Source organism: Hyla sarda, chromosome 8 (assembly GCF_029499605.1).
Source record: "Hyla sarda isolate aHylSar1 chromosome 8, aHylSar1.hap1, whole genome shotgun sequence".
Lineage (NCBI taxonomy): Eukaryota > Metazoa > Chordata > Amphibia > Anura > Hylidae > Hyla > Hyla sarda.
In genome coordinates, this window is record NC_079196.1 from 141,459,555 (window position 1) to 141,477,137 (window position 17,583).

A 17,583-nucleotide genomic window follows, 5' to 3' on the forward strand; every position below is an offset into this window, starting at 1 on the left:
ACATTCTGGTGTAGACCCCAACATTTCCTTTTCATGAAGGGTTAAAGAAGAAAAAGCCCCCCACACCTTGTAACGCAATTTCTCCCGAGTACAGCGATACCCCATATGTCGCCCTAAACTGTTGCCCTGAAATACGACAGGGCTCCAAAGTGAGAGCGCCATGTGCATTTGAGGCCTAAATTAGGGATTTGCATAGGGGTGGACATAGGGGTATTCTACGCCAGTGATTCCCAAACAGGGTGCCTCCAGCTGTTGCAAAACTCCCAGCATGCCTGGACAGTCAACGGCTGTCCGACAATACTGGGAGTTGTTGTTTTTCAACAGCTGGAGGCTCTGCTTTGGAAACAGTGGCGTACCGGACGTTCTTATTGGGGGAGGGGGGCTGTGTAGGGGTATGTGTATATGTAGTGTTTTTAACTTTTTATTTTATTTTGTGTTAGTGTAGTGTAGTGTTTTTAGGGTACAGTCACATGGGCGGGGGATTACAGCGAGTTTCCCAGCGCAAAATTTGCTGCATCTCAAGATGCGAGAAACCCACTGTAAAAGCCTCGCCCATGTGAATGTACCCTGTACATTCACGGGGGTGGCGGGGCGGGGGGGGCTTGCATCAGCTGTTGCAAAACCACAACTCCCAGCATGCATGGTCTGTTAGTGCATGCTGGGAGTCATAGTTTTGCAACAGCTGGAGGCACACAGGTTAGGAAACACTGAGTTAGAAACAGACAATGTTTCCCAACCAGTGTGTCTCCAGTTGTTGCAAAACTACAACTCCCAGCATGCCCAGACAGCTGAAGGGCATGCTGGGAGTTGTAGTACGGCAACATCTGAAGGGCCAGATGTTGCTGAACTAAAACTCCCAGCATGCCTGGACAGTCAGTGCATACTGGGAGTTGTAGTTTTGCAACAGCTGGAAGAGCACAGATTGGAGACCATTATACAATGGTCTCCAAACTGGGGCCCTCCAGATGTTGCAAAACTACAACTCCCAGCATGCATGGTCTTTAGTGCATGCTGGGAGTTATAGTTTTGCAACAGCTGGAGGCACACAGGTTAGGAAACACTGAGTTAGAAACAATGTTTCCCAACCAGTGTGTCTCCAGCTGTTGCAAAACTACAACTCCCAGCATGCCCAGACAGCTGAAGGGCATGCTGGGAGTTGTAGTTCGGCAACATCTGAAGGGCCAGATGTTGCTGAACTAAAACTCCCAGCATGCCTGGACAGTCAGTGCATGCTGGGAGTTGTAGTTTTGCAACAGCTGGAAGAGCACAGATTGGAGACCATTATACAATGGTCTCCAAACTGAGGCCCTCCAGATGTTGCAAAACTACAACTCCCAGCATGCCCAGACAGCCAAAGGCTGTCTAGGCATGCTGGGAGTTGTAGTTTTCAGACTCCTAGAAGCAGCAGTGAAGATCTTCACTGCTGCTTCTGAGGACCATATACTCACCCGTCGCTGCTCGTCCACGTGGCCGGTCCCGCGCTGCTCCTCGGTCCCGCCGCTGGATCAGGTAAGTCCGCCGGTCCCCTCCTGTTCCCCCCGTGTGCCGCAGGTCCCCGCGAGCCCCCGCAGCCTTCGTCCCCCGTTCTGCCCGACTTCCAGGGGCGGGCAGTGCGGGGGATCTGAACTTTCACCCCAGATCACTGTGATTGGTCCACAGGGACCAATCACAGTGATCGCTGACCAGGACCATCAATTGATGGTCCTGGGGGTGAAGCAGAAGTTGTCCCCTGCTGGAAACAGCGGGACTTCTGCCAGTTAACCCGTGCGATGCTGCGCATCGCCGGGTTAACTGCATGTCATTTATAAACGCCGGGATGCGCGAACGCACTGCACAACTCGGCGTTTATATATGACATTCTGCGGGAAGGGGTTAATACAAAAGTACTGTATTTCTTGGAAGAGCTGGAGGCAACTTTCTTTTATCCTTTGTTCTGATACATAATGCATATATACACACACACGTCATACATAACACACACACACACTATATATGTTATATCTAAAAAATAAATAAAGGGAACACTAAGATAACATGCTAGATCTGAAAGAACGGAAGGAGTGCGGGGTGTCTCTGGCAGGAGGCTTCCCCAAAAATGCCGACAGTGCTGGAGCGCTTCACTGGTACTGGTGAAATAGAACTGCAGACTGCAGTATTAAAATCCAATAGGTATTTATTAGCTATGATAAAGGTAACAGAAAACAAAAAACAGGGGGGGATAGCAATCTTGTACGGACTACGCGTTTCGAAAGGTATCCCTTTCTTCCTCAGGTCTGTAGTATGGTGTGATTAGTGTCCTTATATACAGTGCAAGTGCATCACCATTTCAAAATTTGGCAGGAAGTGAGGCTCTGACCTCCACTGAGCTTTTTTTTTTTTTTAATTTTAGTAAGGGTTTATCTTTAGCTAGTATGGAAGCGCGGCTTTATTCCAACTGGGCCTGTTCAGGTCTATGGTAGTTGTTCTTGGTCTGACTGTGTAGCTGAATAGCTTAGAGGCCGGCAGCAACCGGTATGGGAGACCGACTATTGAACAAATGAAGTGGTTAAAAATTTAACTTTAGCTGTTTATGTAGGGTCAATGGGTTATTGGGTTTGTGGTTGAAAAGGATACATAGTTAAATGTTAATCCAATTGAGATTGACAGTGTGAGTAAAAACTGATAGATTTTGTGATTACAAATTGTTACAATTCCTAGGCAGTTCTTCAGGCTTAGAGTAGTCTTATAAATACTGTGTTTTGTAAGTAGATGGTGGTACAGATCCATCAAACATATTGGTAGAAGAAATGGTTATTCTGGTTTGTGGATAATTATTGTTTTTTTTTAAGAAGCATTGGGTTTATTTTATTGTTGTTAGTTTGGTGTTGTTCCCTTTTTGTATTTTTGGGTTTGGGATTCAATTACTGGGCAGTTTTAGTTCTGTTTAGGTTATTAGTTCTGTCGCATCATTAAGACCATGGGGCTGTAATGTACCGAGTCGGTAGATCCAGTACATCTCTCTTTTCTTCAGGATGGTGAATCTGTCATTCTGGTGCAACGGGATGTAGTCTATAGGACAGATTCTTGGGTTAGGTATGTCCGGATGTTTTTCGGAGCAGTGTCTTGATACACTATGTAATGTAAATTTCCGTTTGATGTTGTTTCTGTGGTTATTGAGTCTGGTGTGCAGTTCCTGGGTGGTTCTTCCGATATACTGTTTGTTGCAGATACAGGTGATGAGATAGATGACATAGCTGGATTTGCAGTTAAGGTGAAATTTGATGTTAAATGTTTCTTCCGTTTTTGAGTTGGAAAAAGTTGTTTTTCCATGGTCAATGGTGGTGCAGCATAGGCATCTTTTGGTTTTACAGCGGAATGCCCCTTTTGGTTTGGAATTGGAATCAGTGCTCTGATGTTTGATGAGACGTCGAAGTCTACTTGGGGCTATGAGATTTCGGATGGTGGGTGCTCGCCGGAAGGAGAGTACTGGTTTGTTCGGTAGGGTGCTTTTCAAGATGGGGTCACTTTGGAGTATATGCCAATGTTTGTTCAGAATGGACCTGATGTTATTGTGTGAATAGTTGTAAGTAGTTATGAAGTTTCTTCTGGATTTTCTTGGTGCTTTTTTGGTAGAAGGCATTCATCTTGGGTTAGTATTTTTGTTTTGTTGTACGCTTCATTTAGTATTTCTTTTGGGTATCCTTTTGCTAAAAACCGGTTTTGCAGAGTTTTAGCCTGGGATCTGAAGGTGCTGTTGGATGTGCAGTTTTTTCTAATGCGCCTGTACTGATTGAATGGTATGTTAAGTTTCCATTTTTTTAAATGTCCACTATCAAATGAGAGGTAACTGTTTGAGTCGACCATTTTGAAATGAGTAGATGTAATGATGTTGGTGTCCTCGTGGGATATCTGTAGATCTAGGAAGTCGATTTTATCGGAGGATGTGTTTGTGGTCAGCCTGATGCCCCAGTTGTTATCATTGATATGATTGAGTTCTTGAATTGAATGGGCGGGTCCGTTCCACAGGAGAAATACATCATCTATGTAGCGGCGGTAAATTATTGCATGTTGTTTGAAAAGTGCGTTTGAGACTTCCTTCATCACCTCCCATCCACTTTTCAAACAACATGCAATCATTTACCGCCGCTACATAGATGATTTATTTCTCCTGTGGAACGGACCCGCCCATTCAATTCAAGAACTCCGTCATATCAATGATAACAACTGGGGCATAGGCGCGCGCAGCCTATTGCATTAGGGTGTGCACCCTAAAGCACAAACTCACGCCGCCCGCGTGCATATATATATATATATATATATATATATATATATATATATATAGACCAGCAGGTGTCCGGAATTATAGACCACGTGTGTTTACAAAGCCCCCATAGTGCCAGAACAATGGAAACCCCCCCCCCCCACGTGACCCCATTTTGGAAACTACACCCCTCATGTAATGTAATAAGGGGTACAGTGAGCATTTACGCCCCACAGGTGTCTGACAGATTTTTGGAACAGTGGTCCCTGAAAATGAAAAATGTAAGTCTTCATTTGCAGAGCCCACTGTTCCAAAGATCTGTCAAACGCCAGTGGGGTGTAAATACTCACTGCACCCCTTATTAAATTCTGTGAGGGGTGTAGTTTCCAAAATGGGGTCACATGTGGGGGGTCCACTGTTCTGGCACCACGGGGGGCTTTGTAAACGGTGCCGCTGCCCCTTCTCTCCCCCTGGCTGTCGGCGCCGCTTCTCTCCCCCTGGCTATCGGCGCCGGCACCGATAGTCAGGGGGACAGAACGGGCAGCGGCGCCGATAGCCAGGGGGTGAGAAGGGCCGACAGCAGCGCTCTAGACCCCAGGAAAGGCAGGGGGAGAGAAGCGAGCTGCGACGGCCTCTCTCCCCCTGCCTTTCCTGGGGGTGTATCGGCGTATAACACGCACACAGACTTTAGCCTAAAAATTTTAGCCCAAAAAGTGCGTGTTATACGCCGATAAATACGGTAGTTCAGCTTTCAGGTGCTCCGGTGGCTGGAAAAGGTGGATACAGTCCTAGGAAAGAGTCTCCTAGGACTGTATCCACCTTTTCCAGCCCAAGGGAGCACCTGAAAGCTGAACTAATTTATGCAGGATAAGTCATCAACTGCCGAGCCGAGAAGTTCGTGACAAATCGAATTTACTGTAAGTTCGCTCATCTCTAATTTCCACCAAAGACTCAAAGCTAGCACAAAGCTGGGCTGCAAGTAATAAGAAGGGTAAATATAGTCTGTTTTTGTTTGTTTTTCATTTATCCTACCCATCCCTGTCCCCTAGCAAATTTATTTTTTAAACAGAAAACCCCTTTTAAACAACCAATAACACTAAATAAGGCACATGTTATTTATACCACACAATAAAAGTGTTAAAATAAATACTTCAGAAACATTACCTTTTCTGTGTAATAGCTTGAACGAACATGAAAGTTTCCAAGTTCCAAATGATTATCATCTTGATTGTATAGATCTTTTAGAGTCTCAGGCTCCTGATGCTTGCAAAACTGTAAATAAGAATAACTGTATTAGAGCATAATCTTACAGATCACAAACAAGTATTTGTTCTGAAGCATACAGAAGCCACTACAGAAAGGAAAAGCATTTCTCAGTAAGACTTGTTTAACACTGTCAAAAGGTATATGTCAGGGGACTCTCTGACATGTGCACTGCATACATTTGCGTATTTGGCAGACACGTACCACTTAGCAGCATCAGTCTTACATAGAGTCCTAAGTTTAACCCCTTAAGGACCGAGCCCTTTTTCACCTTAAGGACCAGAGCATTTTTTGAACATCTGACCACTGTCACTTTAAACATTAATAACTCTGGAATGCTTTTAGTTATCATTCTGATTCCGAGATAGTTTTTTCGTGACATATTTTATTTTAACTTAGTGGTAAAATTTTATGGTAACTTGCATCCTTTCTTGGTGAAAAATCCCTAAATTTGATGAAAAAAATGAAAATTTTGCATTTTTCTAACTTTGAAGCTCTCTGCTTGAAAGGAAAATGGATATTCAAAATAATTTTTTTTTGGGGTTCACATATACAATATGTCTACTTTATGTTTACATCATAAAATTTATGAGTTTTTACTTTTGGAAGACACCAGAGGGCTTCAAAGTTCAGCAGCAATTTTGAAATTTTGCACAAAATTTTCAAACTCAATATTTTTTAGGGACCAGTTCAGGTTTGAAGTGGATTTTGAAGTGGATTTTGAAGGGTCTTCATATTAGAAATACCCCATAAATGACCCCATTATAAAAACTGCACCCCCCCAAAGTATTCAAAATGACATTCAGTCAGCGTTTTAACCCTTTAGGTGTTTCACAGGAATAGCAGCAAAGTGAAGGAGAAAATTCACAATCTTCATTTTTTACACTCGCATGTTCTTGTAGACCCAATTTTAGAATTTTTGCAAGGGGTAAAAAGGAGATAATTTTTACTTGTATTTGAAACCCAATTTCTCTCGAGTAAGCACATACCTCATAAGTCTATGTTAATTGTTCAGTGGGTGCAGTAGAGGGCTCAGAAGGGAAGGAGCGACAAATGGTTTTTGGGGGGCATGTCACCTTTAGGAAGCCCCTATGGTGCCAGGACAGCAAAAAAAAAAAAAAAAAACACATGGCATACCATTTTGGAAACTAGACCCCTCAGGGAACGTAACAAGGGGTAAAGTGAACCTTAATACCCTACAGGGGATTCACGACTTTTGCATATGTAAAAAAAAAAAATTTTTTTTACCTAAAATGCTTGGTTTCCCAAAAATTTTACATTTTTAAAAAGGGTAATAGCAGAAAATACCCCCCAAAATTTGTAACCTAATTTCTCCCGATTCAGAAAACACCCCATATGGGGGTGAAAAGTGCTCTGCTGGCGCACTACAGGTCTCAGAAGAGGAGTCACATTTGGCTTTTTGAAAGCAAATTTTGCTCTGTGGGCATGCTGCATTTAGGAAGCCCCTATGGTGCCAGGACAGCATAAAAAAAAAAAAAACACATGGCATACCATTTTGGAAACTAGACCCCTTGGGGAACGTAACAAGGGGTTAAGTGAAACTTTATACCCCACAGGTGTTTCATGACTTTTGTATATGTAAAAAAATAATAATTTTTTTTTACCTAAAACGCTTGTTTTCCCAAAAATTTTACATTTTTAAAAAGGGTAATAGCAGAAAATACCCCCCAAAATTTGTAACACAATTTCTCCCGAGTTCGGCGATACCCCATATGTGGCCCTAAACTGTTGCCTTGAAATACGACAGGGCTCCAAAGTGAGAGCGCCATGCGCATTTGAGGCCTAAATTAGGGACTTGCATAGGGGTGGACATAGGGGTATTCTACGCCAGTGATTCCCAAACAGGGTGCCTCCAGCTGTTGTAAAACTCCCAGCATGCCTAGACAGTCAGTGGCTATCTGGCAATACTGGGAGTAGTTGTTTTGCAACAGCTGGAGGCTCCGTTCTGGAAACAGTGGCGTACCAGACGTTTTTCATTTTTATTGGGGAGGGGAGGGGGGTTGTATAGGGGTATGTGTATATGTAGTGTTTTTTACTTTTTATTTTATTGTGTGTTAGTGTAGTGTTTTTAGGGTACAGTCACATGTGCGGGGGTTCACAGTAGTTTCTCGCTGGCAGCTTGAGCTGCGGCAGAAAATTTGCCGCAGCTCAAACTTACATGGGCGGAGGATTACAGTAAGTATCCGGCTGCAAGTGTACCCTGTACGTTCACATTGGGGGGGGGGGGGGGGGGGGGGGGACATCCAGCTGTTGCAAAACTACAACTCCCAGCATGTACGGTCTATCAGTGCATGCTGGGAGTTGTAGTTTTGCAACCGCTGGAGGCTCCGTTTTGGAAACAGTGGCGTACCATACGTTTTTCATTTTTATTGGGGAGGGTGGCTGTGTAGGGGTATGTGTATATGTAGTGTTTTTTTACTTTTTATTTTTTGTTAGTGTAGTGTAGTGTTTTTAGGGTACAGTCGCACGGGTGGGGGTTCACAGTAGTTTCTCGCTGGCAGTTTGAGCTGCGGCAGAACATTTGCCGCAGCTCAAACTTGCAGCCGGATACTTACTGTAATCCTCCGCCCATGTGAGTGTACCCTGTACGTTCACATTGGGGGGGGGGGGGGGGGGGGGGAAACATCCAGCTGTTGCAAAACTACAACTCCCAGCATGTACGGTCTATCAGTGCATGCTGGGAGTTGTAGTTTTGCAACAGCTGGAGACACACAGGTTGTGAAACACCGAGTTTGGTAACAAACTCAGTGTTTTGCAACCAGAGTGCCTTCAGCTGTTGCAAAAGCTACAACCCCCAGCATGTACGGACAGCGGAAGGGCATGCTGGATCTTGTAGTTATGCAACAGCCGGAGGCATACTACTTTGGCTGGGGATGCTGGGGATTGTAGTTATGCAACAGCTGGAGACACCCTGGTTTGCTACTTAACCAAGTGTGCCTTCAGCTGTTGCAAAACTACAACTCTCAGCAGTCACCGACAGCCAACGGGCATGCTGGGAGTTGTAGTTATGCAACCACCAGATGCACCACTACAACTCCCCGCATGCACTTTAGCTGATTGTGCAAGCTGGGAGTTGTAGTTATACAACAGCTGAAGGTACACTTTTCCATAGAAAAATGTGCCTCCAGCTGTTGCAAAACTACAAGTCCCAGCATGCCCATAAGGGCATGCTGTGAGTTGTGGTGGTCTGCCTCCTGCTGTTGCATAACTACAGCTCCCAGCATCCCAGTACCCAGTACAGGGTACACTCACATGGGCGGAGGATTACAGTAAGTATCTGGCTGCAAATTTGAGCTGCCGCAAACTTTCTGCTTCAGCTCAAATTGCCAGCGAGAAACTACTGTGAACACCCCGCCCGTGCGACTGTACCCTAAAAACACTACACTACCACAAAAAATAAAATAAAAAGTAAAAAACACTACGTATACACATACCCCTACACAGCCCCCCTCCCCTCCCCAATAAAAATGAAAAACGTCTGGTACGCCACTGTTTCCAGAACGGAGCCTCCAGCTGTTGCAAAACAACTCCCAGTATTGTCGGACAGCCGTTGACTGTCCAGGCATGCTGGGAGTTTTGCAACAGCTGGAGGCACCCTGTTTGGGAATCACTGGCGTAGAATACCCCTATGTCCACCCCTATGCAATCCCTAATTTAGGCCTCAAATGCGCATGGCGCTCTCCCTGTCGTATTTCAAGGCAACAGTTTAGGGTCACATATGGGGTATCGCCGTACTCTGGGAGAAATTGTGTTACAAATTTTGGGGGTATTTTCTGCTTTTACCCTTTTTAAAAATGTAACATTTTTGGGAAAACAAGCATTTTAGGTAAAAAAAAAATATTTTTTTTTTACATATGCAAAAGTCGTGAAACACCTGTGGGGTATAAAGGTTCACTTAACCCCTTGTTACGTTCCCCGAGGGGTCTAGTTTCCAAAATGGTATGCCATGTGTTTTTTTTTTTGCTGTCCTGGCACCATAGTGGCTTCCTAAATGCGGCATGCCCCCAGAGAAAAATTTGCGTTCAAAAAGCCAAATGTGACTCCTTCTCTTCCGAGACCTGTAGTGCGCCAGCAGAGCACTTTTCACCCCCATATGGGGGGTGTTTTCTGAATCGGGAGAAATTGGGCTTCAAATTTTTAGGGGTATTTTCTGCTATTACCCTTTTTAAAAATAAATTTTTTTTGGGAAAACAAGCATTTTAGGTAAAATTTTATTTTATTTTTTTACATTTGCAAAAGTCGTGAAACACCTGTGGGGTATTAAGGTTCACTTTATCCCATGTTACATTCCCCGAGGGGTCTAGTTTCCAAAATGGTATGCCATGTGTTTTTTTTTTGCTGTTCTGGCACCATAAGGGCTTCCTAAAGGTAACATGCCCCCCAAAAACCATTTCAGAAAAACGTACTCTCCAAAATCCCCTTGTCGCTCCTTCCCTTCAGAGCCCTCTACTGCGCCCGCCGAACACTTTACATAGACATATGAGGTATGTCCTTACTCGAGAGAAATTGGGCTACAAAAACAAGTAAAAATTTTGTCCTTTTACCCCTTGTAAAAATTCAAAAATTGGGTCTACAAGAACATGTGAGTGTAAAAAATGAAGATTGTGAATTTTCTCCTTCACTTTGCTGCTATTCGTGTGAAACACCTAAAGGGTTAAAACGCTGACTGAATGTCATTTTGAATACTTTGGGGTGTAGTTTTTATAATGGGGTCATTTATGGGGTATTTCTAATATGAAGACCCTTCAAATCCACTTCAAACCTGAACTGGTCCCTGAAAAATACTGAGTTTGAAAATTTTGTGAAAAATCGGAAAATTGCTGCTGACCGTTGAAGCCCTCTGGTGTCTTCCAAAAGTAACAACTCGTCAATTTTATGATGCAAACATAAAGTAGACATATTGTATATGTGAACCAAAAAAAAATGTATTCGTAATATCCATTTTCCTTACAAGCAGAGAGCTTCAAAGTTAGAAAAATGCAAAATTTTCAAATTTTTCATCAAATTTACGGATTTTTCACCAAGAAAGGATGCAAGTATCGACAAAAATTTACCACTATGTTAAAGTAGAATATGTCACGAAAAAACAATCTCGGAATCAGAATGATAACTAAAAGCATTCCAGAGTTATTAATGTTTAAAGTGACAGTGGTCAGATGTGCAAAAAACGCTCCAGTCCTTAAGGCCAAAATGGGCTCCGTCCTGAAGGGGTTAAGGACTTGGAAACGGGGGCGTATGGATACGCCCTATGTTCTTAAGGGGTTAAAAAAAAGGGTCTGTCCAGTAAAAAACAACTTAACCCCCTATCCACAGGATAAGACATAAGTGTCTCCAGAACAGGACTTTGACTCTCAGAGAAAGCGTGTGCTAAAGACACTAAGTCATCCATTAATTTCTATGGGAGTGCCAGAGATGCCCAAGTGCTGTACTCTGGAATCTTTAGTGCTCACATTAACGAATAGAAGATAAGCTGTGTTTCACTGGGCAACCCCTTTAAAGGGGTTATCCAAATGTAAAAGACATCACAGCTAAGTTCCATTGAAGTGAAAGGCCCAAGTTGTATTACCAAAAATAACCTGAGGTGTAGTGCTTTTTGAGAGAGAAATTAGTTCTGGTGTTTTTTTTTGGGCTATTCAGGGATAACCGATTAATGGAATAGTGCAAAAGCCTGTGATATTTCATCCACAAAACCCAAATGAATAACACAGGAACAGAGGCCAAAATAACACTTGTTGGCCTGTGTTGGGTAACAGGGATATGTTTACCATATACACCATGGCACCCTTTATAATGCCAAACCAAGAATAATTGTTGGGTGAAACTGAAAAAAAAAAAAAAAAAAAAAAAACAAAGGTCTGAGGAGATAAAGAGGTTAATATTGATTTATATTAAACTTGGCACTCTAGGGTAGTTATTTAATATGCAATATCTCTGGAAACCTACCGTAAGTAGTTAACTCTAGCATTAAATAATAATATATAGTCACAGAATATGGTTGTCATTGTTATAATTATGTTATGTCCTGGTAAAGAACACGGTCCTGTACAGTTTCCTAAAATCTCCTCAGGTAGAGTCCCTCAAGTCCACATGGCTCTCCTGCAGGATCCCCCTACGTCATTATTCTGATTTCTATTGTACATTAATTATATATGTTTGTTTTAGGTATTGGACAGTGAATATAAGCTAAGTACAAAGGTTATTAGGATGTTTTAACTGTATAGGACCTTCCTAAGGTCATGTGACATGGTCATGTGATAACCTGATACCCAGCGTTCAAGAGGCACAGGTAACCAGGTAACCACAGGCAACCAGCTACCAATGGGCTTTAGTCCAGTCCCTGATTAATATAGGGCTGTAGTCTCCACACTTACTCTCTTGGTTCCTGCTCTTAGTTCCTGGACAGTAAAGCAAGCACCAGTCCTGTGCAAGTTCAGTCCAGTACAGCTAGGCCAACGCCTACAAGTCTGCAGCCAAATCTAATCTGTAAGTCTGATCTATGTCTACAAGTCAAGTCTCTACTGTCCCAACCTAAGTCATAACAGTAGCACAGTGGCCTGCATAATCATTATTACTACTACAAGTCCAAGCAAGCCTGAGAGGTTCCCTGTGTATGTCCTGGTCACCTCTGTGGAAGTTGGCTATCTGTAAAGACTGTTATACTGCCTTCTTCAGTAAAGTTCCAGTTGCATCAAAACCTGCTTTGGACTCTCTTAATACATGCCATTTCTGGGTTGGTTGTCAGCGGTGCCCTACATCATACAACCACATCCTGGCGTCACAAACACTACAAGGGATTATACTACCATCTGTCCGTGGGCTATCACCACCTGCCCCTACTACTACCTGAACTACACCACCCAGGTACCACATTTAGATGCTCTGAATTGCTTGTATGACATCCATGGCTGTCTAATAAAATTCTGTGTGCATTGGGATCTCCTCAAAAAGGGTAAACAGATTACATTTCAGGAAGTAAGATAAACATAGAAAAGAACTAAAGAAATTAATAAATTCAAATTTGAGAAAAAAATAACAAAAAAAACCAAACAAACAAAAAAAGCCACACAAACTACCGTATAGGAAAATAACAAAAAGGTGAGATGAGGAAAGAGCAAATATGCATCATTTCCCTTGCCACTCTGTTGATTAAAGAAAGTGAAATAAGTACATAGCATTACCTGTCTATATAAACTGAGAGCAATAGGGTGGTTCTGCAGGGTCATGAAGAAATCTCCACGGTTGAACTCGTGTTTCATATACGACACAACAGTGTAAACTAAAAAAAAAAATTAAGTTGGCATGTTTTCTGCTGTTGAAAGAACTGTAAAATTGTAACAACAATGTCTCCAGTTGAGTCAATTAGGCTCCATTTACATCCCTGTTTGGTGACTCAACTGTGTATATACGTTGGCAACCTGTGAAAGGGATGCCAATGTATAGCAAAACATGTTCCCATTGACTTTAATGAACCAAACACTGTTTAACAGTGAACAGCAATCAAAGGGTTAACCTGGCACTTCTCGCAACAGCTCTCTCAGTATATATACGGAGGGATATTCAAAGCTTCAAGTCCATAGTAAACGTCTTTAATCAGTGATGCTCAGTCATAACAAAGGCCTCAATACCAATTCAAATTAGAATGAATAAAGACAGCAACTTACCAATCAATGAAGATAAAGTATACTTTATTTCTTCAGATACACAAAATAGAGGAGATTATCAAAACCTATTTGCCCATGGCACCAATCAGATTGCTTCTTTGATTTTTAACAAGGCCTCTGAAAAATTAAAGGAGTGATCGAACAGTGTTTGATAAATCTCCCCATTGACACCTCAGCGGGGCACTTCACAGATGCAGGGGCATGCAAAGGAACGGTGCTGTATCGTGCTGACTCACTCCTCAGCCTACCACAACTGTTTAACAGTAATTACATTGGGTTCATTTGCCAATATATCCTGTTTCTGAACGTGAACTTCATTTTAAAAAGGGTGCGACTGCAAGGCTCAAGGGCTTGGAGGGCATGAATCAGGCTTGGGGAAGGGTGTGAATATGAGGCTGAGGGACGTGGATCAGGCTAGCACCCTTCAGAGCTTAGCCCATCTGACTTTTCAATCAGGGAAAAGTGCGGGTAGTTAACCAAGGTAGTAAATTACCTGTATATTGGAAAAGCCAGTAATTAACCCCTTAAGGACCCAGCCTATTTATACCTTAAGGACCCGGCCATTTTTTTGAACATCTGACCACTGTCACTTTAAGCATTAATAACTCTGGGATGCTTTTACTTTTCATTCTCATTCCAAAATAGTTTTTTCGTGACATTCCCTACTTTATGTTAGTGTTAAAATTTTTTCGATACTTGCATCATTTCTTGGTGAAAAATTCAAAAATTTGATGAAAAAATTGAAATTTTAGCATTTTTTTTTTGTTACTTTGAAGCTCTCTGCTTATAAGGAAAATGGATATTCTAAATATATTATATATTGATTCACATATACAATATGTCTACTTTATGTTTGCATCATAAAGTTGACATGTTTTTACTTTTGGAAGACATCAGAGGGCTTCAAAGTTCAGCAGCAATTTTCCAATTTTTCACAAAATCTTCAAAATCTGAATTTTTCAGGGACCAGTTCAGTTTTAAAGTGGATTTGAAGGGCCTTCATATTAGAAATACCCCACAAATGACCGAATTATAAAAACTGCACCCCTCAAAATATTCAAAATGACATTCAGTAAGTATGCTAACCCTTTAGGTGTTTCACAGGAATAGCAGCAAAGTGAAGAAGAAAATTCAAAATCTTCATTTTTTACACTCGCATATTCTTGTAGACCCAAGTTTTTGAATTTTTACAAGTGGTAATAGGAGAAAAAGCCCCCCATAATTTGTAACCCAATTTCTCTCGAATAAGGAAATACCTCATATGTGTATGTCAAGTGTTCGTCGGGCGCACTAGAAGTCTCAGAAGGGAAGGAGCGACAATGGGATTTTGGAGAGTGAATTTTGCTGAAATGGTTTTTGGAGGGCATGTCACATTTAGAGAGCCCCTATGGTGCCAGAACAGCAGAAAACCCCACATGGCATACCATTTTGGAAACTAAACCCCTCAAGGCATGTAGCAAGGGGTCTAGTTAGCCTTAACACCCCACAGGTGTTTGATCACTTTTCGTTAAAATCGGAAGTGTAAATGAAAAAAATATATTTTCACTAAAGTGCAGTTTTTCCCCCAAATTTACCCTTTTTACAAAGGGTAATGGGAGAAAATGCCCCCCAAAATTTGTAACCCCATCTCTTCTGAGTATGGAAATACCCCATGTTAGGACGTAAAATGCTCTGTGGGCGAACTACAATGCTCAGAAGAGAAGGAGTCACATTTGACTTTTTGAAAGCAAATTTTGCTGAAATGGTTTTTGGGGGGCACGTCGCATTTAGGAAGTCCCTGTGGTGCCAGAATAGCAAAAAATGCCCACATGGCATACTATTTTGGAAACGACACCCCTTAAGGAACTTAACAAGGGGTACAGTGAGCCTTAACCACCCACAGGTGTTTGATGACTTTTTGTTAAAGTTGGATGAGTAAATGAAAAAAAAATTTGTGTGGACGTCAAGTGCTCTGCTGGCGAACTACAATGCTCAGAAGAGGAGGAGCGCCATTGAGCTTTTGGAAAGAGAATTAGTTTGGAATGGTAGTCAGGGGCCATGTGCGTTTGCAAAGCCCCCCGTGGTGCCAGAACAGTGGACCCCCCCACATGTGACCCCATTTTTGAGACTACACCCCTCACAGAATTTAATAAGGGGTGCAGTGAGTATTTACACCCCACTGGCATTTGACAGATCTTTGGAACAGTGGGCTGTGCAAATGAAAAATTACATTTTTCATTTTCACGGACCACTGTTCAGAAAATCTGTCGGACACCTGTGGGGTGTAAATGCTCACTGTACCGCTTATTACATTACATGAGGGGTCCATTGTTCTGGCACTATGGGGGCTTTGTAAACACACGTGGCCTTCAATTCTGGACAAATTTTCTCTTCAAAATCCCAATGGCGCTCCTTCTCTTCTGAGCACTGTAGTTCGCCCGCAGAGCACTTTACATCCACATATGGGGTATAATCTTACTCAGAAGAAATGGGGTTACAAATTTTGGGGGACTTTTTTCCTATTTTCGCTTGTGAAAATGAAAAATTTAGGGTTACACCAGCATTTTTAGATGACATTTTTTTTTTCATTTTCCAATCAAACTTCGTGAAACACCTGTGGTGTGTTAAGGCTCACTATACCCCTTGTCACGTTCTGTGAGGGGTGTAGTTTCCAAAATGGGGTCACATCTGGGTATTTTTTTTTTTTGCCTTTTGTCTTTTGTCAGAACCGCTGTAAAATTAGCCACCCCTGTGCAAATCACCAATTTAGGCTTCAAATGTACATAGTGAACTCTCACTCCTGAGCCTTGTTGTGCACCCGCAGAGCTTTTTATGCTCCATTTTTTTTTTACACTAACAGGCTGGTGTAGCCCCCAACTTTTCCTTTTCATACGGGGTAAAAGGAGAAAAAGCCCACAAAATTTGTAGTGCAATTTCTCCCGAGTACAGAAATACCCCATATGTGGCCCTAAACCATTTCCTTGAAATACGACAGGGCTCCGAAGTGAGAGACCGCCATGAGCATTTGAGGGCTAAATTAGGGATTGCATAGGGGTGGACATAGGGGTATTCTAAGCCAGTGATTCCCAAACAGGGTGCCTCCAGCTGTTGCTAAACTCCCAGCATGCCTGGACAGTCAGTGGCTGTCCAGAAATGCTGGGAGTTGTTGTTTTGCAACAGCTGGAGGCTCTGTTTTGGAAACAAAGCCATACAATATGTTTTTCATTTTTATTAGGGGGGGGGGAGGAGGGGGGGACAGTGTAAGGGGGTGCTTATGTAGTGTTTTACCCTTTATCTTGTGTTAGTGTAGTGTTTTTTAGGGTATGTTCGCACTGGTGGGTTAGGGTGCGTTTCCTGCTAGGAGTTTGCGCTGCGGCGAAAAATTTGCAGCAGCCCAAACTTGAAGCAGGAAACTTACTGTAAACCTGCCCGTGTGAATGTACCTTGTACATTCACATGGGGGGCAAACCTCCAGCTGTTTCAAAACTACAACTCCCAGCATGCACTGACAGACCGTGCATGCTGGGAGTTGTACTTTTGCAACAGCTGGAGGCACACTGGTTGGAAATCCTTCAGTTAGGTTGTTACCTAACTCAGTATTTTCCAACCAGTGTGCCTCCAGCTGTTGCGAAAACTACAACTCCAGCATGTACTGATCACCGAAGGGCATGCTGGGAGATGTAGTTATGCAACAGCTGGAGGTACGCAAACTACCAACTCCAGCAAGCCGAGACAGCTGTTTGCTGTTTTGGCATGCTGGGATTTGCAGTTTTGCAACATCTGGGAGAGCTACACTTTAGAAACCACTGTACAGTGATCTCCAAAATGTGACCCTCCAGATGTTGCAAAACTACAAATCCCAGCATACCCAGACAGCAAACAGCTGTTTGGGCATGCTAGGAGTTGTAGTTTTGCAAGATCTGGAGGGATACAATTTATAGACCACTGTATAGTGGTCTCTAACTGTAGCCCTCCAGCTGTTGCAAAACTACATATTCCAGCATGCCCAAACAGCTGTCTGGCATGCTGGGAGTTGTAGTTTTGCAACATCTGGAGGGCTACAGTTAGAGACCACTATACCAATGGTCTATAAATTGTATCCCTCCAGATCAATCCGTACGATCCAGAGAGCCGTCCTCTTCTGCCCCACGACATCGGCCGCTGCCGATCACCGTCGCCCGCAGCCTCCGGACGGGTAAGTGGATCTTCGGGTGCTCGGTCCCCTTCGGTTCCCCGTTCTGCCCCGCCTATTGTGGCTGGGCAGGACGGGGAAAACGAAAGTTACCCCCCGTCCCGATCTGCTATTGGTCATCAATAGCAGGGATAGGAGGGGTGGCACCCCTGCACCTTACTTCTATCCCTTCAGGGGGATCGTAAATGTCTTAGACAACCGCGATCCCCCTTATATTCCGGGTCACC

General features: G+C 43.0%; 1 protein-coding gene across 5 annotated transcripts in view; it reads right to left on the reverse strand.

Annotated features, from left to right (window-relative positions):
* VPS16 (VPS16 core subunit of CORVET and HOPS complexes) overlaps window positions 1–17,583 on the reverse strand; it is a 309,167-nt gene that overhangs the window by 83,926 nt on the left and 207,658 nt on the right. For all 5 annotated transcript variants that reach the window (XR_008847136.1, XM_056535465.1, XM_056535467.1 and 2 more), the window contains exons 18-19: window positions 12,703–12,800; window positions 5,405–5,512 (exon numbers count right to left, since the gene is read on the reverse strand). Coding sequence is in view for 4 of the 5 variants with exons in the window: in XM_056535465.1 (XP_056391440.1) it covers window positions 5,405–5,512; window positions 12,703–12,800 (206 nt within the window). In the remaining variant the exon portion in view is untranslated. The remainder of the gene's footprint in view (window positions 1–5,404; window positions 5,513–12,702; window positions 12,801–17,583) is intronic.